This window comes from Aplidium turbinatum, chromosome 2 (assembly GCF_918807975.1).
Source record: "Aplidium turbinatum chromosome 2, kaAplTurb1.1, whole genome shotgun sequence".
Classification (NCBI taxonomy): domain Eukaryota; kingdom Metazoa; phylum Chordata; class Ascidiacea; order Aplousobranchia; family Polyclinidae; genus Aplidium; species Aplidium turbinatum.
Window position 1 is genome coordinate 17,069,825 of NC_137473.1, and position 22,151 is coordinate 17,091,975.

At 40.2% G+C, this 22,151-nt stretch overlaps 1 protein-coding gene across 1 annotated transcript; it reads left to right on the plus strand.

Moving 5' to 3' along the window:
• Positions 1-1,908: 1,908 nt before the first annotated feature.
• LOC145765142 (cytochrome P450 2H2-like) lies at positions 1,909-21,544 on the plus strand. The gene is made up of 9 exons (XM_082576908.1): positions 1,909-2,201; positions 2,445-2,593; positions 4,116-4,218; positions 4,641-4,750; positions 5,654-5,778; positions 9,801-9,919; positions 10,113-10,257; positions 13,237-13,397; positions 20,568-21,544. Exons 1-9 carry the CDS (start codon positions 1,923-1,925, stop codon positions 20,877-20,879), a joined length of 1,503 nt encoding a protein of 500 aa, XP_082433034.1. The 5' UTR covers positions 1,909-1,922; the 3' UTR covers positions 20,880-21,544.
• The last annotated feature ends 607 nt before the right edge of the window (positions 21,545-22,151 follow it).

Here is a 22,151-nt window from a genome sequence, read left to right on the forward strand (position 1 = left end):
GAACTAATCCTGGAGCAGTTATCAGCTGGCGTTCAATTAGCGCCACCAAACAAGAAATATGAGGTTGTGAACGATAGACTAAAACACATTGTGGAGAATATCGATACATATAACACTTCTGTACTTACAAAACATTCAAAGTAGTTCGTATTTTCAACTAAAGTCCCAGACGCCTTTGTCCCTCTGCTCAAATGTCGTATACAGTTTTAGCCTACATGTCTGTGTGATTCGGCATTGACGTACGGTACATCGGTATGTCCACCAGACATTTGACTACGAGAGTACGGGAGCACCTGAACTTTGGGAGTTAAAGAAAAGTGCCATCAAACAATATTATGCGATATTATAATATTATTGCAATTATGTTTATTGTGTGTTAGGTATGGCCAATGTTGAGTAATTTTGTTTAGGTAAAAATAATATTCTGGAAGATGGATATTGTAATATTCATCTTGGAGGCTGCTATGTTCACGAAATTATTGCCCAGCTGTTTGTCCCCGTAGTGTAGCATAGATTGTGACGCAATCATGACGTCACCATTGCGATGCACTGTCAAGCTTGAGCGACAATCTCTGATTATCTTTTCTCTATTTTACTACCTAGTGTTTTCGCGACTTAGCGAAAACGTGGTTCGGCTTGCTTTTACGATGTGCAAATCTATCGGACGGACGTGCCGTAATAAGGGTGTGTGCAGTGACTATTCCACATCACAATTGAACCCGTCTCTATTTGACAATATAGCCTACAATCTTAACTCAATACATGTGGAACTTGAGTCAAAAGTTAGAAAGAAGGCATGTGGGGTAGCAGTTAATACATAGCAGTTACCAGAAAGAAAGAACACATATCTATAAAAGAAAAGAGATACCTAGGAAAAGAGAACCATTCGGTGCTTGGTGACCACTGCTAGATGATAACCATAGAGATGCTCTTTTTATCGCATACAAACGTCAGGCCAATAGGTCAAGAATAGACAAAATAAATTAAAAATTTCCATATACACATGACGATCTTTTGCTGGATATGTTGTGCTGAAATCGAAATGCATGCCACTATGAACTTATAGTTCTTCTTCTTGCGTATGCGGGGGTAGCAGTCACGTTATTTCATCCAGGCACTGCAGCCATTGGAGTTATAGTTGCAAATTGTTGCTGTTGTGTTCAATAAAGTGCATCAAGGCTTGCTAGGCCTATTTGTAGATCTACATACAAAAATGAAAAGGAGTATCTTTTAAACTAGAGATAATCAGGTATTTTAACCAACATTTTTTATTCAGCATCCAAAAATGCATAAATCGTCTGTATTCATTTCAGAAGCAAACAACTTTTAAAATTTTTTTGACCAGTGTAATAGTGGACAAATCACGTAGAAAGGTTTGATAAAAAACGTGAGTTGATCAAGAAGTAGCTTATTTACACTTGAAGTAACTCAAACTACAGTTATTAGAGTCTTCAGACAGTGTGCCCCAAATCACCTTTGACTTCACATACTTCTACTTTCAAATATCGTGAAATAGAGATATAGCAAGCTAAAAGAACTTAATTAAATGCAATTTTAATACAAAATGTTTGAATAAGTAGTATATTGCTCCGAATTTCTGGTATTTATTTTCAAACGCAAATTTTAATACCCACGACGTTTTGTCTGATGTAGGCTACTACAGTTAGGGTTAGTTATACCATGGATTACTTGATTCTATTTTTTTCATAGGACAATAGTTATTTAATATTATTTACAGTTATCTTTGTTTTGTTTAGATGCTTTATATTATTTTCTTGATGAAGGCGTAGAGTTCTACAGAAAACATTTGAATTTCATACGTAGCCGAGCCCCTACGTTAGTTCATTGTATAGTTTAAAACATTTAATTTAATACCATTTTAATTTTCTGTGAAGAAAAAAATTGGATTGTAACTTATAATAATGCTTGAACTAGTTGCGTCGTCAGTTTTAAACAACTTTACCACTTGGTCTGTTTTTGCAATATTTGCTGCTGTGCTTTACCAATGGTGGAGGCCGGCTCATTCTAATTTCCCTCCTGGATATAGAGGTTTTCCATTTGTGGGTATACTTCCATACCTCGGAAAGAACCCCGAAAGAGTGCTGAAAAAATGGAGTTTACAAATGAAGCAACCAATATTGTCAGTGAGACTGGGTTCCAGGGATGCTGTTTCTTTGAACACTATGGAATCTATACAGCAGGTAAGTCCACTGCCAGCAAAGCTATATTATTGGATGGTTTTCATCTTTATTCATGATGCTTGGGTGGAGTGAAACTGTTCAAAGAAAAACTCTTTCAAAACAATTTTCGATGTTACTTCTGCGACATTGTTTCCAGTCCTTTAAACTTTATTTCAAATTCTGCTAATTTTTTTATGTACCAATACAAAACTTTGTACGATCTGCCATTTTGTTCTTGCCACCGTTTAACCTCTGACTTTTTAGGTCCTCGTCAATAACAGCATCAAAGCCGCAGGAAGACCGGACTTGTATGCCTTCACATACTTGTCCAAACAAAACGGATTACCTTTTGTAGATTGTAATGACAACCTTAAGAAACACAGGACCTTCGCTTTGACACATTTCAAAAAAGGGTAAATTGAAACGTAGCTTAATATGACATTTTATGTTCCTTTTTGAATCTGAGAACTTGATCTCGGACAGTGGTTTCCAAACTATGGGTCGCGACTCAAACATGGGTCGAGAACAGTCGCATTTATTTGGCTTCTTTTATCAAAATCAATTATTGCATCATAAACAGTAGGCTATAGCCGGCATTTCAGCCACTTCCTTCAATAAATCACGGTAAATGTAAATCATACTGGAAGTTCAAGTTTTCTGAACTATTTTTTTGAATTAGAAGTTCATCTTTATATGCGATCATTGTGCTGCGAAAATCCGTGATGTGGGCTGTGCTATGAAATGTTGTCGAACAAATCCTTGAAGAACAAGTCGAAAAAACATTTAAAACATGCGAAAAACGAATGTATTTTTAAGCACCGAGAAGTGGCACTGAAAAGAAGCCGGTTTGACTCGTACCGAATCCAGCTCTTGTACTTACCTCTAAGCAAATCCAGCTACAATATACATTAGACAGCCCAAAACTGGTTCGACTGTGTCTTGTGTATAGCAGGCAAACATAAAGGCAAAGATTAAAAACAACAGTAGAGTGCTGAAATTGTTTATACAAGTTGCCTGTGTCGCTGTGTCTTAAGGCGTAAGATGTTCACGAAGTTCAGATTTCGGTATAGCGCTCAAAAAGTTTGGGAGCCACTGATCTAGGATATAAGAAAGGAAATGAGGTGAAGCCTATATAACTTAGTAGACATAAAATCTCACCCTAGCTTTAATTATTTTTGTGTCAATATCTGGTAAAATCGCTTCAAAATGCAGCACACTCATCAGTTGAATTAACAAAAAGGCAGCAGCATTATGCCATTCTAACAAGCAGTTGAATGAAGGCGTCGTATATCAACAGGGTTTAGTAGTGGTTTGGAGTGTTTTGTGAATTTTCTATTTTAGCCTATAATGAGGACAAATGCAGTGGAGACGTGCTCTAGTGATACTTTTAACAATAGGCTAAAAAATAAAACAAAAAAAATTTGACGGAGTATTGCTATTGTATTACTGATGAATGTGAATCGCTTTCTGCAAAACGATATTCAAAAGTGTCCACTACTAACGCTCACCACAACGGTGTAGCCTTCAAGCTAGGCTTTAAAGAACATCCGATAAGACGAATTATATTGTAGGCTGCTTAAAAACTTAAGCTATAACTTAAACTTAAACTGTAAGCTACTTAAAATTGACAAATCTGGTAACAACGTTGTTATTTTTTATTAATATCAAATGGCGTATGCTTTGCCTGATGGCATCGGAACAGCTAGTAATGTAAAGTTTTATGCATTAATCTGGTATCTCACAATTAGGTTATACTTATATATAAATCCATAAAAATTGCTAATACGAAGAGTTTCCATCGTTCTTCACACGATAGCTACTTCAAATATTTCCAATTTAAGGTTTCGTGTTGAGAATTGCATGTGGTTCAACGCCAGTTAGTAACTTATAGGTTAATGAATGATGGTGTGGCTCATACATTTACATATATTTCAGTTTTGGAGCTGGTGCAGATGCGATTGAAAACGCAGTGAACGAAGAAGTTTCTTGTTTCATAAAGTATCTTCAAAATTGTCCTCAAAAGTCATTTTGCCCTAACGTAAATATATACTAAAACAAAAAATAATCTTAATAATTATTAATATATCATGTAATATTTAGAATGATTTATTTTGAAATAACATGGACTGTTTCCAGATAACTCGACTTGGTCACTTATTAAATTGAAGCATGCAAAGCTACACACACAACAGATAGCCTTCAATTTTTTTAGTTTTTACTCTATCAATTATGCTGAATAATGAATAGTTCACACCAAAAACAATGGTTTTTCTAACTTTCGCCTCTTTTACATTTGTTCATTTCATTTTTAAAAGCTTTATTTTTTAATTTGAAGAACTTTTTTATGACAAAGCTTGGCTAATCCTGCTACTTGGCCGTTTTTTTTTTCTCGGGTCAATTTTACTTTGCTCAGGTCAATTAACTTTGCCGTTTTTCTTTCTCGTGTCAATTTTATTTCAGAAATACCTTTCTCTTCTTACCATAAATGTGACTTGTCAAATCCTGCTAAGCAAGCACTATGACTACGATGACCCTGCAGCAGAGAAGTTTGCTCGACTCATTGCTCAAGTGTAAGTAATCTTGACTATAATGCTTTGAAATGTTTCATTTCAAGGTAAATTACTAAAAAAAATGAAGCTTACAACGAAAACAGAATTAGATTAAGCAAATAAAGCGTAAACTGAGCAATGAGTAACCATTACAATTAATTAAACCATGGATAGTTTAATCTTTCACATTGAGTCGTATTAGCAAAAAAATACCTTTCGAACATTTTTTACGGTACTTTAGAATTGAGCCATCATCCAAAATTGCTTCCAGCCCGGTCTCACACATTGGCGGCGGATCTATGAGCCGACGATGATATTAGCAGTAGCTTACTGTTTGTAGTTGCCACTAATTAAGCTACTTGGTACAGTACGAGTTTCAAAAAATGTCTCTAACTAATATGTAAACTTCAATTCTAAAGTAATCTTGGTCCTATTGTTCCTTAAGATCAAGATCACACAAAAAATGATCTTAGAGCAAGATGCAAAGAAATTTATTTATACACGAAATTTATTTGTTGTTTGTTGTTATTTGTTTGGGTCGTTGAGAAGATATTTTGGGCCCGGTATCAATGTGATCCTCCGGCACCAAATCAAGACACTTCTAAAGAAAAATGCAGTATATCCAACGAATAGCCTACGCTGTGGTTTCTTCAAACTCCCATGCTCCATAGAAAATCTCCGGGATCCTAAAAGTATTCCGGGCCAGGGTCAAAAAGTACCCCTGGACCCCTCGTCAACGCTACTATGTGTGTGTCATATATGAGTAATAGAAAAACAGTAAAACAACAGAACAAGCGTTGCACGAGTCTTTACATGAAAATTTTAGGCTATAGAGAAAAATATTAGAGGCTCATATTGGATGTTTGCGCCGGGGCACCAACTAACAAATTTATGGTCATAAAATGTAGCCCATGTATTTTTTAGGTTTGGGGAAAGTGAAGATGCACATGAAATTGTTACCATCAATCTATTACCTTTCGCCAAGTACATCCCTCCTTTCAAAGGTGTCTGGGAAAGAACAATAATTAGGAATAAAATACTTTTGGAAGGTAAGATGACATACCCGATACCCATCTCAAACACACGACAATGTTTTAGTGCGGCCCGCGATGCATTTTAGAATTTTTTAGTAATTAACAATTACCGCAACTATTCAAGTGCCACATACTTTTCTACAGATTTGAAAGGTAAAAAAACTCACTCTGAAATTGCTCAAAACATCTGAAAATATCCATCAAATCTCACACAACTGTCGCACTGTCGCTATTTTATTGTGTGCGATGAACTCATTGTGTGCGATAAACTCATCCATAAACAGCGCCCTGCGCACAGTGACCGTATGCCTGCGTCCCACACCATTGGGCAATCTCCCCATTCTCGCTGGCATCCAACCTGCTGAGCTTCGTCGCGAAAAAGCCACTCTGTCCCTCGGTCGACGAGCACTGGAGCCCAACCACCTTCTCCACTACAAGATCTCAGCTCTCCCAAACGAGCGCCCCTGTCAACTGAAATCAAGACACCTATTCGTGCCAGCCGCTCAACTTCTCATCAACGAAGCTGATGTACAAGACATCTCTGCGGCTACTTGGGCGGACCATCAATGGAGTTCTGAATGGAAGTCAAGCGCCACCAGACTCCATTCATTCATCCCCGACGCCGACAAACGCCCCATCGGCCTGACACTACCAAGACAGGTATGGGTGCGCCTCAACCGTCTCCGTACGGGCGTCGGACTTTTCCGCTCAACCAAGCACCAATAGGGAATGGCCTCTTCCTCCTATTGTGAATGTGGTGCCGAAGAACAGACCGCAGACCACATCATCAATGACTGCTCCATCTTCAAACCACCTAACGGAGTGGAAGGTCTGCGTGTCATGGATGATGAAACCAAAGACTGGCTGCTCTCCAGTAGCCTTCCAGTGTAGTCCGGGAACATCGTGAATCTGGGGTGGTAAAAGGATAGACCCTCGGCCCCAGAGGCTCACACGACGACGACGAACTCATTGTTAAATCACAATAACATTGCCTATTCAGCTTTTGTGCCGACATCGCAATTTGCAGCAGTCAATTCTTGTAGAATTGTATTTTTTCCGCTCTGTTTGAAAGCCGGTAGCAACATTTTTGCTCTGCAAATCAAAGTCGTTGCGTTTGCTATCTATTTGTTTTTCTTTTTCGTTCGCGTTGTTTTGTGTGCTCACAGCATTTTTTTATCTTTTTGTACCAACTACTGTTTCTGTTAGGCTTATTGCCATATTACGGTCTTGGAACGTTCTCACTACTTCTTTTATTGCGTTCTCATTGTGTGATTTTGTTTGTATATACTTCTTATTGTGCATTGCGGCCCTCGGGTCAATTTACAAGTATTCATTTGGCCCTTAAAGTAATTTGAGTTTGAAATCCTCGTTTTAAAGTTACCAAACTCGACACGCTCGTGAGGCGATCTACTAAGCTAGTCTCAGTGACATCATCTGACACTTGTGTATTCACTTCATTAACTCATCTTTAAACAAATACGGTATCACTAAAAATAGCACAGAGTAATGGTACATGCCATGGTTGCCAGGCAGTTCTGGAAGTAGGCCTACTCATACAGTACTTGATTAGCTTGGATATTTTACGACAAATAATAAAAGATGCTTTATTTATGGTCCAGCATTTTCACTCATATGACAGAAAATTAAACATTGACACAAAAGAAAGTCCAAATGATTTTCTACCTGTCGGACACAATATATAAAACTAGGTCAATCTGTCGTTTTCTGTCCGAGTTTTAGGCTACTTTTCCAAATATGCTCAGAGATAAAGTCGATAATGAAGTTCTAGGCACTTGCTGGACTAGTTTTCAACACATATCTACGGGCATAACATGTGGGACCAGAACATTTTCTCAGAATGCTCTGGATTGAACACTTCCCTAATCGTCGTCGTCGTCGTGTGAGCCTCTGGGGCCGAGGGTCTATCCTTTTATCACCCCAGATTCACGATGTTCCCGGACTACACTGGAAGGCTACTGGAGAGCAGCCAGTCTTTGGTTTCATCATCCATGACACGCAGACCTTCCACTCCGTTAGGTGGTTTGAAGATGGAACAGTCATTGATGATGTGGTCTGCGGTCTGTTCCTCGGCACCACATTCACAATAGGAGGAAGAGGCCATTCCCTATTGGTGCATGGTTGAGCGGAAAAGCCCGACGCCCGTACGGAGACGGTGGAGGCGCACCCATGTCTGTCTTGGTAGTGTCAGGCCGATGGGGCGTTTGTCGGCGTCGGGGATGAACGAATAGAGTCTGGTGGCGCTTGACTTCCATTCAGAACTCCATTTATGGTCCGCCCAAGTAGCCGCAGAGATGTCTTGTACATCAGCTTCGTTGATGAGAAGTTGAGCGGCTGGCACGAATGGGTGTCTTGATTTCAGTCGACAGGGGTGCTCGCTTGGGAGGGCAGAGATCTTATGGTGGAGAAGGTGGTTAGACTCCAGTGCCCGTCGACCGAGGGACAGAGTGGCTTCTTCGCGACGAAGCTCAGCAGGTTGGATGCCAGCGAAAATTGGAAAACTGTCCAATGGTGTGGGACGCAGGCATCCGGTCACTGTTAGCAGGGCGCTGTTTATGGCAGTGTCGATGTTATGGCAATGAGCACTGCGGCACCAGACAGGTGCACAGTACTCTGCCGAAGAGTTGACAAGGGCTAAGGCTGCTATACGCAAAGTATCAGCCCTCGCCCCCCAGCTAGAGCCTGCCAGGCGCTTGAGTAGCGCAGCGCGAGATGTGAGTTTCTTGCGCAGTGACACCAAATGGTGGCGGTATGTGAGCGATCTGTCCAGTGTCACCCCAAGATATCTTGGTTCGGGGCAGAAGGACAGAGATTTTCCGTTGTTCTGGACGTGTAGCTCACGATCAGCTTTCCGATTGTGGAGGTGGAAAGCTGCTGCCACAGTTTTGGTTTCGCTGAGTTTCAGTCGCCAGTTCTGGAGATAAGCTGAGAGAGTTTTCATGTCCTGGCTCAAAGTGTCTTTTAGATTTTCCCACGACTTTGTGGAGTGGAGAATTGCCAGGTCGTCCGCATAAGCGTATTTTGCGGAGACCGTAGTTGGCAGGTCGTGGGTGCGTAGATGTAGAAAAGAAGTGTAGCCAGGACCGATCCCTATGGGACGCCGTTTTTCAGGCCTCTCAGTCTGCTTCGCCGTGGGTTACCGGTGGTGAGGGTGAAGCTTCGATTTCTGACGAGTTCCATAACCATATGAACCATATGTCGGTCAGGAAGCAGGCGAAGCAGCTTGCAAGTAAGGCCGCGATGCCATACGGTGTCATAGGCAGCTGTGAGATCTAGAAAGACAGCGCTGGCCTTCTTTTTTGCCTCAAAGCAATCCTCGATGTCTTGGGTTAAGAGTGTGACCTGATCTACGGTGGCTTTTCCGCGCCGAAACCCAGCTTGCTCTTTTGGAAGGAGCGGGTCGATGATTGGGTTGACGCGGGCATAGATCAGTCTTTCGAGGATCTTGAAAGGAACACAGAAGAGGGATATCGGACGATAACTCCTTGGGTCCTCTGGTGGCTTGTGAGGCTTAGGGATCGCAACTACTAAAGCTCTTCTCAGAACTTCCCTAATGATGCACCGAGAGCCATTTAGGTCCCTCAGTTCTATTATGCTCCAGAAGTAGACCTACATTCTGTTTTGGATTATCATAGGAAAAGTCAGTCGGGATGTTTTTGCTCGAGAGCTTAATTCGTGTTGACTTTGCTGTTCTTCATCAATCAAGCTCTGTTTTTGTTAAGTATGTTAACTAATAAGTTATATGCACATCGCACAGGTTTGTAAACATGACTACTTTTGGCATCCAAGTTAATTTTTTTAATTTGGACGTTTTTTTCACATTTTGATAAGGATACAATTGTGTAGGTGATATGTGTAGGCTATATGCTAAAATTATTGAAACTGACAACAGTCGAAATTAAAAGACATACCGTACTGCAGCATTGAAAGCTTTCTTATTTTCACAAATAGGTAGTCAAAATGACTACTTTGAGCATTATAGCATCACACGAAACATCAAAATAGTTTCCTTTTTGTAGAATGTTTGGATCCTATAATAAAGGAACACAAAGCAAATTTGGATCCTGACAACTTGAAGGATTATATTGATTTGTTCCTGCACGAACAAGAGGTTGGCAAAGACAAAGATATATTTACTGTAAGTTTTATTTCCTTAACCCTGTGGCGTTCACCTTCCAGTTTGAAGAGATTTCGCCCCTTCTGAGCTTAGAAGTTATAGTGCTTAGCAAACATCCATTGGCATCATAAATAATCCGTGACATCGATGATTGTGTCGCAATAGTTTTTCTTCTGCACTTTATTGGCCTAACATTATGATCCTTGATTCACAGGATGAGCAATTGAGACATCAAATACTTCATATTATGGCAGCCGGTACTGAATCAACCTCTTTAGTGACATCCTGGGCTATTCTATGCTGGATCCACTTTCCAGAATATCAAGAAATAGTGCAAATGGAAATTGACACTGTTCTAGGTAGTTTAGAGAAAATTATAGTCTACTTTGGAATTTTACTTTTTGTTGAAGCCGAATTTAGCCTACACCAAAATTGTTTATTTTTTAACAAAACCAAAACAAAGATTTAAAAAAATGTCACAGGTGTAGGCCACAATAAATTACTTTTTTATAAACACCCTTACAAGGTAGGCTACTAGAACTGTTTACGCCTAAGACACTCAGTATTAATTAGTACCGGTAATACAAGTGAAATTTGTTGATAGTCTTGTCAGTTGCCAATCCGCAGTGGTAACAGATGCAATCAATGGTTTCTATCTACAGTTGGTTAAGACCAGACGTGAGCCATGTTGCGAAGTTGGTGTTTGCTCATAGAGCCGGTGACTACACTCTGGTATTGATAATAATATCGTGTGTCTTTACACTATTTAGCGCTGTATCCATCGCAGAAGTGCGTTGCTCATCAGCGCTTTACAGAGCACACAGGGTCTTGGCTACGTAATGTTACAGCTTGTAGGCTATGCTCTTTCATTTTTCTAACTGGTATGACTCGGTTGGAAGGTGACACGCCTACTAACACCGATTAACAACAAGCCTACTTTTACGTTGCTTTGTAAAACCAAACCAAGAAGCGAAATACATTAACTAAAACATTGTTTTATTTCTTTCAAAAATGTAACAAAAATGAAAGCAGCGCTACTGCTACTTTTACCAAAAAAGTATCCACGCTACAAAAGTAGTGCGCTGCTGCCAGTGCTGTGTTAAGACCTTTATAGGCCTGGGGCCAAATTAATTTTGGGCCCCCTTCAGGCAAGAAAAGCTATCATAATAACGTATAGTGTGTATTTTTACTACATCGATATGGAAAGATGGTTTACTTCAATAAATGTCCTGACCAGTTTTGAAAACAACACAAATGTAGGTTAAGTGATAGCAAACACAGGTTTAACATGTCACAGCTACACCTTTGCTTGGAATGAAAGCCAAAAGCATTAACAATTTTAGGCTACTGGCAATGGTGATAAAGTATTGGAATCATTCAATCCAGAACTTAACGCACAGTAGAAGCTACCATGAAAATTTGGATGCTTATTGAATAGACTTCAAATTAATTTTTTTTAAACCGGACAAGAATTGACACATTGGGGGAATTTTAATTCAGTTAGCCTAACTACATTTGGAAGCAATTTTTCCCTAAAATTACAAATATCCGAAATTTTACAACGGTAACCAATTGACTGCGTTAAAAACGTAGACGTAACAGAGCAAAACATTTTTGGGTGCAACAAAATTAGCTTTAGCAAAAAGAACTTTTCAACACTTTCACCAAGTGGTTATTATGTTTTGCCTGATAGGTTTAAACCACTTTATTGTAATCTCATGCACAAATAAACCTACCTGATTGACGTATACTAAAGGGGCTTAGCAATTAGCTCTACCGATTTCACTTACCAACATTGTACCCTCTGTGCTTGCTAACATTTACTAACACATACAACTGTTCCATTCAAACAAGTAGTTTACTACAAGTGATGCTACACCAAACAATTTATGAAAAAACATTGACCGAACCACACTTCTAACACTGTCGATCGAAAACAATACTAGAGAATACTGAGAGCGAAGAACATGCATGTTAAAACTAACTACTAACATTGTACCTAACCTCGAACAATGACTGAAGAGCCAAAACACCATTGACTGAAAAAACATTGACCAGCAACCACACCCCTGACACCACCAATCGAAATGATTACTAAAATAGCCTATAGCCTACTACAGAAAACTGAGAGCAAAGCAGATACATGTAAAAACTAACTAATAATATTGTACCAAACCACAAACATTGACTGAAGAACCGAAAGACCATTGACCGAAAAAACATTAACTGGCAACAACACCCCTAACACCACCAATCAAAATGAATACTAGGGAATAAGTCGACTGGAGAAAACTGAGAGCAACGAACATGCATGCTAAAACTAACTAACTACGGTAGGCTACGGTACTACCATTGTACAGAACTACAAACATTGACTGAAGAGCCGAATGACCATTGATTGAAAAAAACATTGACTAGCAACCACATCCCTAACAACACCGATCAAAATGAATACTAGAGAATAAGCCTAAGAAAACTGAGAGCAAAGAACATGCATGCTAATACTAACTACTAACATTGTACCGAACCACAAACATTGACTGAAGAGTCAAAGACCTTGGGCCAAAAAAAAAAACATTGAGTGACAACCGCACCCCTAACACTACCAATCGAAAACAATACTAGAAAATAGCCTACCACAGAAACTTGAGAGGAAAGCATATACATGCTAAAACTAACTACTAACATTGTATGGAATCACAAACATTGACTGAAGAGTCGAAAGACCATTGACCGAAACAACATTAACTGACAATCACACCCCTAACACCACCAATCGAAAGGAATAGTCTACTAGACTTTTTCTCCAATTTTTCTCCATTCTCTAGTAACTAGAGAATGGAGAAAAAAAACTGAAACGCAAAACTCTGTTATCTGTGGGCCCCCTGAGATGGTGGGCCCGGGGGCCGGGCCCCCTTTGGCCCTCCCCTTAACACGGCACTGGCTGCTGCCCATCCCTACGTAATAATGTTTACCGTCGTAAAGGATCGTCAGACCACTCGGCAAGTGACAACTCAGCAAGCATATTTCAGCTACAAGCACATTTTAGCTACTCACTTCGGGCGTGCTTGATCATCGCTTGATGAACTGAATTTTCTGATATGCCAGCTTTCGGCTTGCTCAGTTGTTACTTGCTCCGTTTCATCATTTACCAACTATAGCCACTTTCTGAAACGTTGCCAGCTCAGTTGCCATTTGATCAACTGCCATTTGCTCAGTTCACAACTGCTGCCTTGTAGGAGACTAGTTGTAAAGATCTTTAGACTGAAGCCATAATCACTAATCAAATCAAGGCAAATAGGTTAACATAAAAACTTGTTTTTAACTTTGTACCCCAGGAAAAGACAAAAATCCAACTATGTCAATGCGAGATCGCATGCCGATGACGTGTGCTTTTCTTCATGAAGTGTTTCGTTTTCGAACTCCACTGAACACCATGCATCGTAAGTCGATCAAACCAATATCAGCGATGGGCTACTCCATTCCTGCCGGAACAATGGTAAGTATTTGCACCATGGCGGCTTGTATCACTGTGCTTTGGTGCTTTGCACTATTTACTGGGCAAAAGAAAACTTTCGGAACAGCAATTAACTTAATCTTCTTTTACAGTGAAATGAAATGTATTTGAACATTATTTTAGCTGTTGTCATATAATATTTTCATTAAGATATCATTTCTCCTTCGATTAAGGAAAGAGTCCAGCTTATAATGATGTCATAAGGTTTGTACACAGCTATTTTACACACCAAACTTGTGAAATGTACCTCCTACTTACTTTTTTTCTTTTAAAACTTCTTTTTAACAAAAAAAAAGTAGGAATATTTTAATTTAAAATAAGAAAGTTATATAAATTTGAGTGAAGAACACAAACTAGTCAACCGCAAAGAATAAATTTATGAAGTCAACAGTAGCACTACAATCCAGTAAAATTGTATTTAAAAGAATGCAACAATCTGTGTTTACGAAATAGACTATCTGTGTTTACACAGCCTACGTTTCTAACAAATGACTTGAACAATGCGACAAGTCTGATGGCACATCTGGGGAGGGACGGATCCATCAAGTCGTCTTAGGGGGAAAGGAGAACTTCAACAAAACACGATGATGTAGAAGTATACATTAATACAAACTTGCAAAAACACCGTGAACAAAGTTCTTCTTCTGTGTTTTAAAGGAGGCGATGGGATTCAAAAACACAAGTAGCCTAATAAAAACAAAAGACAAAATAAAATGGAGGGCGTTCATATCAGAGATCACAGCTGATCAAACGTGTTCAATTTGTTGAAGAAGCTGAGCATTAAAAAAGTCAAAAATAATTTTCCAAAAATGTTTCACAAACTTATCTGGGCTTAAATGATCTCACAAGAAAGCTAAATCTTTCAAAAAAGCTGCCCAAGTTTTAACGTTAAGATCAAAGAAAAAGAATCTTCTTGAAAAGAGCACAGTTGTTGTGTAGGCTATATGGTATGATACGCTACATTATAAAGTTAATACCTCCCATGGAATGTGATTAAGAACTAAGTAGCCTACCTTAAACATTTTATTTTTTGCTAGAAATCAACATGCACACTGTAAAGCTAATATGGACTTCACAAACTATATATGCCTTAGCTAAAGCCAGTAGGCTAAGTATTTGTTCTTCTTCTTCGTTTGAACCTTCTTTTCCACTACAGGGGTCCAGGGGCTCTGCCTTTTATCAGCCTTGGGCAGTGGCGGCGTCGCAGTTTAGATGTTTGGGCAGGTGTCGAGCAGCCATTGAAGTGATTCGTCATCCAGTTCACGTAGACCACGCACACCAATTAGAGCATGGTAAATGGCGCAGTTGCAGATGGTGTGGTCTTCGGTTTGTCCTGCTTGCCTCACTCACAGATCGCAGATGGAGCAATTCCCCATTTGCGCATGTTGGAGCGGAATAGTGCGACGCCAGTACACAGGCGGTTGAGTCGCACCTAGGACTTCTTTGGCAAATGCATTCCGGTTAGGTGGGGGCCGGTGTCGGAGATGAAACTTTGGATTTCTTGTGTAGTTCTTGATCTACTCCAGTGGCCAATTCTTCCACTCCAGTCGCCGGGGTTGCTCACTCACAGAGTCGTGGATACTTGAGTGGAGAAAGTGGTTGGGGTTCGTAGCGTGGCGAGAAAGAAACAAGATAGCTTCTTCACGACGAAGCTCAGCTGGTTGGATGCTTGCGAGGACAGGAAGATTTTCCGATGGTGTAGGTCGCAGACATTTTGTCACGATACGCAAGGGGTCATTTTTGGCAGTGGGCACTACGGCTCCAGACAGGTGCATAGTATTCTGCTGCAGCGTGAACTACCGCAATAGTGGCAATGCGCAGGGTGTCAACTCCGGCTCCTCAGCCTGAGCCAGCCAGACGCTTTAGCAAAGCTGTGCGTGAGATCTTTTTGCGTAGTTACTCCAAAGTCAACGGTGGAATAGCAAAGTTGTGATGAAAATCAAAAGGTTGCTGGAAAAGTTATCCCCTGCTGTGATACACTGCAGGGCGTCGTGCCCTTGAAAAAAACAAAGACATTGGCGGGCCGGTTCCGGCCCGCGGGCCGTAGTTTAGTGACCCCTGGGCTAGAGTGTAAGTCAATAGTTTTGACGGTGATTTTCCGTCGCTCTAGCCTCCGTGAGTCCAGCCGATCGAGCAGTCTTTTTGCGACTGAATAAGAGGCAGCATCTAGTGAGGCACAATAAGAGCGGAATAAAATTTTGCACTGTGAATCCCATCACGGCGTGTAGTTCTTTAAGCGACCGCGAGAAATAGCTTGTTGAGCTGCGGATTTGATGGCACGGCAGAAGTCTTGGTAAGCCTCATCCACGTTGGCAGTGGAAGGCAGAGATGTACGTATGCGGCGCAAATTCTACGCCGTAGACTTGCGGCGTAGACTTTTTGTTTACGCTAACGCTTGCGGCCACATTTTTTTGGATAGTTGTCGCTTGAGGCTACGCCGTAAAGTTTTCGCGTTTTTTTAGCGCATAGAGTCAACGCATACTTTTTAATGTCTTAGCTGTTGTTTGCATTATTTTTTTATCAAACTTTCCAAATTTTAAATAAGTGGAAAGAATGTTTTCAATGGGCAAAGACATGTTGAAACCAAAACGCAGCAAAATGTCAGATGAACACTTTCAGATGCTTGTGTTCCTTTGTGGAAATTCAAAATAAAACTTGTTTGTTTCGAGTGGTTTATACCGTGTGAATGTTTGGCACCTAGCAAACAAAATGAGTTTACGCTAGTGTATGCGCTGACGCTGCCAACTTTTTTACAAGTTACGTTGACGCATACGGCGTATGGTTTTTCGAACGTTTGCGTTTACGCTGACGGCGTCAATATTTTTTGTATGCGCGTACATCACTGGTAGAAGGTGATGGTAGATCTGCCACAGTTTGATTGGTTATGAGGATGTAGCGATTCCAATTGGCCTTCCTGGTCCCATCGCTTCACTGTGGCACTTTGGATAGGTGAGACAAGCTTAGGGGTAGAATAAGCAAAAGATCGGTGTTGTGAACGTGGGAAATTCTCTAGCACACGTCTGTCAGAAAGAGAGCTGTCTGTATCCATGCTTGCAAAGGCCAGGTCAGGGTTGTTCCCGTTCCCCAGCGTCCGGATCAGAAGCTGGCTGGATCTTTTGGGTTGTAAAGGAGGGTGAAGTTGTTATTCGCAGGCCAAGCAACCAGGCATTCTCCGTCGCTGTTGATGTACTTATAACCTCAGCTAGTGTGGTGGCAGATAAAGTCACTAGCGTCGATGCTGGGTGAGGGGAATGCGGGTGTAGATGATGGGTTCAGGCGTGAGAATAGTGGCTTGCATACATAGATGATGTGATTTTCAATGCTCACGCAAACCCATTCTATTTCCTAATTGGTGGAGGAATTTGCAAGTGTCCAGTCCAAGCTCTCATGGACAAACGTGGCAAGGCCATATTTCCTGCTTTGGGTAGACCCATCTAGTGAGTAGTGTGGAAATTCTAGCTTGTCTGCAGAAGTGCAGTGGGTCTCGTGGAGGAGGATGACAAGAGCTCTGTTCTTATGAGAGAGCTGCTCGATCACATCAATCTTGCTGAATGTGATGCTCTCAGCGTTCATCTGCAAGGTGGTGGGATGACGGTAGGCCTACCTGTCTAAAGTGGAACTGCCACGCTCTGAAAGGAGCGGTCCTCGTGGGGTCTTGGGCTGAGCGTTCTAGGTCGAGGTTCAGTTTTGACAGTCTTCGTTTCGCATTTTTATGATGCTACGTTCAAGGGGAACCGCGTGAAGATGACTGTTCGTTCTCATGGAATTAGACGAAAAAAATTATTGAATAGTTTTTCGTTCAATATAAGTCAAGTTAATTTATATGTATAATTAATAATTTATAATTTACACAAAGCATCTGCAAGTGGATTCTTTCAATAGAGTTTTAAAAGTAGCATCTTATAATTGTATAGGTTTGTTTTTTGTATTGTAAAATATTCAAAACTTAGGCAGTAAAGATCACATTTACTGTCAGAAACTTGGCTGACTAGGTAGCTTTTAAGGGTTTGCTGGTTGAGTTCAGTCTCTGCCTAGGTTATTAGCTATATCTTGTGATTGATCGTGACAGAAACCATTTTACTTTTATTACAAAAACAAATTAACGAAAATATCATTTCGATTACCGAAGTTTCTACTGGGTAGGCATACAAGGTATTTTTTCAATGTTTTGACTAAGTGAGACCTACACTACAGCGTGCTTCAAAGGTATCTTGAAATCGTGATAACACTTCATTTAGTTAGCACTATAGCAACTCATATCAACACTATTAGGTAAAGGTAGGCGTGTTATGTTGTAAAGATGAAGCAGTTGTGACAAGTGACAACTATCCCAGATAGCAAAATACATCATTTCTGTCAAAAATGGCGGAAGTTTTCCTGTCTGGGAAGTAGATTTGTAATGAAGGACATGAAAACGTACATGGTTTTCCGACCTGCTTACGACACAAACCAAACAAGTGTATCCTAGCAACTTGACTCCACACAGTTTCAATTAGATCTGCTTTACTTTTTCAAACTTAACTCACCCCTATAAAACTTGTAAAACTGCACACCAGTCTTTGTTTATGCAAAAAAGAAAATACGGTACTTCTATATCGCATTTTTTTGCAGAGTTACCAGACCCAAATTTCAAAAAATGCCGAATGCACCTCAAAAAACTGCTTAATCAGGGGGGAAAAGCCAATTGTTGTTTTAAGCGAGTTGATCAATAATAAATGTGTGATTGTGAGATAAAGTTGTTGGATGCCATTTTTAATTAGTTAAAAACTGAGGTTTAAGGATGAACGCTCAATCTGAAATATCTAGCGTTTCAAAATAATCACACACCAAACAACATAATCAATAATACACACAAAACATTTCTTTCTGGACAAAGAAGTGTTCAAAAACCATTTGTACGAATCAAAAATATTGCCTCTATCAATTCTTCTTTCATCGAGCATCTTAAATTAGAGCGAATGATGCGCAATGTGCAAATTGTGCATAGCATCTTATGAAATACATCGGAGCAGGAGCTATTTTTCAAACAACTGGCTCCAGCTCCTGCTCCAGCTCCATTTGACTTTCACGTAGACCTCCGGCTTAAGCTCTAACTCCGTTGAAAATGCACGGCTCCGGCTCCTTGCTCCGGCTCCAAAGCCCTGGTTGAAAGTCACCATTTTATTCAGAAAAAAAAATATAAAAATATGTTGACCGGTGCAACCAATTATATAAAGCGTCTCCCAGCAGCGCTGATGAGTGCAGGAATGTAGCTTAAATTGTATTCAAGCTGAATTTGGTTGCTATGAGTCAAATCAGACTATAGGCCAGTGGTTCTTAACATTTTTCCTTGTTGGTACCACTTTGAAATCACCGACAAGTTCTTTCACCCCCTTCTAGAATTACTCAAAAAGTAATGTTGTTTTCATGGGTAAATAACAAAACCATTGTGTTTCTTTAATCCTTATTCATATACTGACAATAAAATATCACAATATGATGCTCCTCAGTCCTCATACGGGGAATCTGAAAATTGCGTTTTTATGTTTTGTGTCTCTATTCATGTCTACGATTTAACGTCACCTGTTCGATCGAGACGAGATCTGCGGTTTTGCCAACCCTAAATCTTCTCCAATGTAGTCTAGTTAACGCTTCTTAAGATACTCACAAGAGTTATTATTCATGGACGTTAACGAACTAAACTTTCTTTGGCGACGCGTCTTACAGTATTCCATGCGTTGCACGTGTCCGTACAGACGCATCCTTCTCCATCTTATAACATCTTCAAGCTGATGGATACCAAACCTGGATCTCAACTCTTTCATCGTCATCCAGTCAAAAAGGCACTTGCAATAGATCCATCGTTTCATGGAAATTATTGCAACATGGCCGATTTCGCTTTTCAAGAATGGTGGATCAGGTCTCCCGTGCATGCAGTAAAACATGCCTTACACACGTATTATGCATGTGATATCGACCACTGAGGAAATATGCTTGTCCTTAACAATACGGATGAGCTCACGGAAACTCTTCTAACCCAATTGCACCCTCACTGTCATGTCATTACAGCCTCCAAACTGCCCAATCATGTCACTAAGATAGCAAAAGGTAGAAACGACGTTGAATTCTGCCTTACCAATTGTCAGCAGTTGGCTCCGAAACTGCCTTTATTTCTTTAGCCATGTGAAAAATGCAAAATGGTGTCTGCTTAGTGGTAGTTAAGCAATAAGCTCAAAAACAATTTTGCTGTTTTTCTGTTAACGATGGCATCAAATCGTGGTGTAGGCTATTGGTGGTGGCCGGTCGATTGGTCGAAAGACATTTGGTCGACAGTCAATTGGTCGACAGACATTTGGTTGACAGGACGTTTGGTCGACAGACAATTGGTTGACAGACATTTGGTCGACAGGACATTTGGTCGACAAGACATTTGGTCGACAAGACATTTGGTCGACAGACATTTGGTCGACAAAACATTTGGTCGACAGGACATTTGGGTTAGAGTTAGGGTTAGATTAGGGTTAGGTTAGGGTTAGGTTAGGGTTAGGTTAGGGTTAGGTTAGGGTTAGGTTAAGGTTAGGTTAGGGTTAGGTTAGGTTAGGGTTAGGGTTAGGGTTAGGGTTAGGGTTAGGGTTAGGGTTAGGTTAGGGTTAGGTTAGGGTTAGGTTAGGGTTAGGTTAGGGTTAGGTTAGGGTTAGTTAACCCTAAAATGAATCGTTCTGTCGACCAAATGTCCTGTCGACCGAATGTCTTGTCGACCAAATGTCCTGTCGACCAAATGTCTGTCGATCAAACGTCCTGTCGACCAAATGTCTGTCGACCAAATGTCCTGTCGACCAAATGTCTTGTCGACCAATTGTCTGTCGTCCAAACGTCCTGTCGACCAAATGCCTGTCGACCAAATGACTGTCGACCAAATGTCTTTCGACCAATTGACCGGGTACCGTATTGGTAGGCCTACTGAATATTACTCGCATGTCAAGGGTCGAATCAATGTGTGTTTGGAAGCAGGCAGGAATATACTAATTCCCTAATTATTCTTTTATAAACAGCTTAATCATTCCCGCACCTCCTAAAAGCAGATCTCGCACGCCGGGTTAAGAACCACTCCCCTGCTATAGGATACTATGATAAATATCACAAAGTGTTTATGTTGTACAAATTATTTTACAGATTTTAGTCAATTTATGGGGAGCTCACAACGATCCTCAAGCTTGGGATAGTCCGGAGAAATTTAATCCTAAACGGCACATCAACAAAAGCGGAGGATTTGTTCCTTCAAACAATGTCATTCCTTTTGGTGTTGGCTACCGACGTTGTTTGGGCGAAAATCTTGCTCTTGCTGAACAGTTTATCATGTTTACAAAATTGCTGCAAAATTTTTCCATAGAACCTTGCACCGAAACGCTTCCTGAGATCAACAAAGCTCACAATAATCTTATGTACGCTCCACTTCGTTACGATGTGAATTTAGTTGCTCGTTAAAGATAATGTAAATTCCACGTGTTAAAATTACTAAATTTTCTTTGTTACATAGTTGTATATAAAAGCTTTTTTTGTGAGTGTAATCATGGAATATGGCTCAAAACAGTGTAACGAAATATTGTATAAGGTTATATTTGACCACAGCAAAAAGAACATCGTGAAATACAAGTGTGCAGCCTATTAATACTTTTGTGACGTCACAAATTCAGGCTGACTGTTGTGACAGGTGTAAACTGCTATAGCTATCAAACTTTGAGATTCAAAACACAATGTTCTGGATTAACCTCAGTCTAAAATAATGGTCTGGATTGGTTTTACACCCCTATGTATATAGGCCTCATGTTCTGAAAATTACGTGCTTACAATGCAGTAATCTTCAACAACCACCTGCACCTCTACTCTGTTGCAGGCACAAGATTGGCTGCTTGTTTATTGCATTTATTCTGCATGTGTAATTATTGATATGTACATGCAATAATTCATCTAAATAAATGCTGAGCTTGATCATTTTACTTTACTCTGGCAACGTTGGAACAAGACCGCATTCAGCAAAGGACACTGCATCTAAACCAGGGGTCACCAAACTACGGCCTGCGAACTGATTTCATCCGGCCCGCCACGTGCTGCGGAAATAATAGCTGCACTACAACTGTTAAGGAAAAAAGTTACCAAACTTTTTGTAAAGGACTGACATTGCTGTTGAGCTACACGCAACCTAATAATGCATAGCAAATAGCAATATTAGTTGCAATATTAAAAAAAGATGTTTTTCTTCGTACGAATAATTTTAAATTGAATTTTGGAGGGGAAGACGAAATGGTGCTTCCACAGCCCTGCAGGGTAGGCTTTCTTTTATATTATATATGGTCAGAGTGAGATATTTTTTGTTTAAAGTACCGTGGTAAATTGCATACAATATTTAAACTTTCATGGAGAGGTTCGTTTTATGCTTTAATCTGAAGACAATCGAACTATTACAGTTTTTACTCATCCGTTTAGGATATATTGTATACTGTAAATGTAAATGTACTGTAAACTGTAAATGCCTACATATTGTTCTTGAATAATTCTATTTCTGTGACCAGGTAAACAATCAAAGAAACAATTTGAGAAACAATAGATAACATTATGTGGCAGCATTCAGAGCGATTTGAAATCTGAAGCGCTATTGGTTCAGTAGCGCAACTAGAAAAAAATTTGGGGGGGGGAGGTTAATTCAGAAATGTCGGCCGAGTGATTTGCGATAATAAGTTAGGCCAATGCCCATCCCTT

What these genes read in the sequence shown, in the direction of transcription:
- LOC145765142 (XM_082576908.1), top strand. Translation starts at nt 1,923, where the DNA reads ATGCTTGAACTAGTTGCGTCGTCAGTTTTAAACAACTTTACCACTTGG. An exon ending in TTGACACATTTCAAAAAAGG is followed by an intron (nt 2,594 to 4,115) that starts GTAAATTGAAAC and finishes CATATATTTCAG; the next exon opens with TTTTGGAGCTGGTGCAGATG. An exon ending in AAAAGTCATTTTGCCCTAAC is followed by an intron (nt 4,219 to 4,640) that starts GTAAATATATAC and finishes ATTTTATTTCAG; the next exon opens with AAATACCTTTCTCTTCTTAC.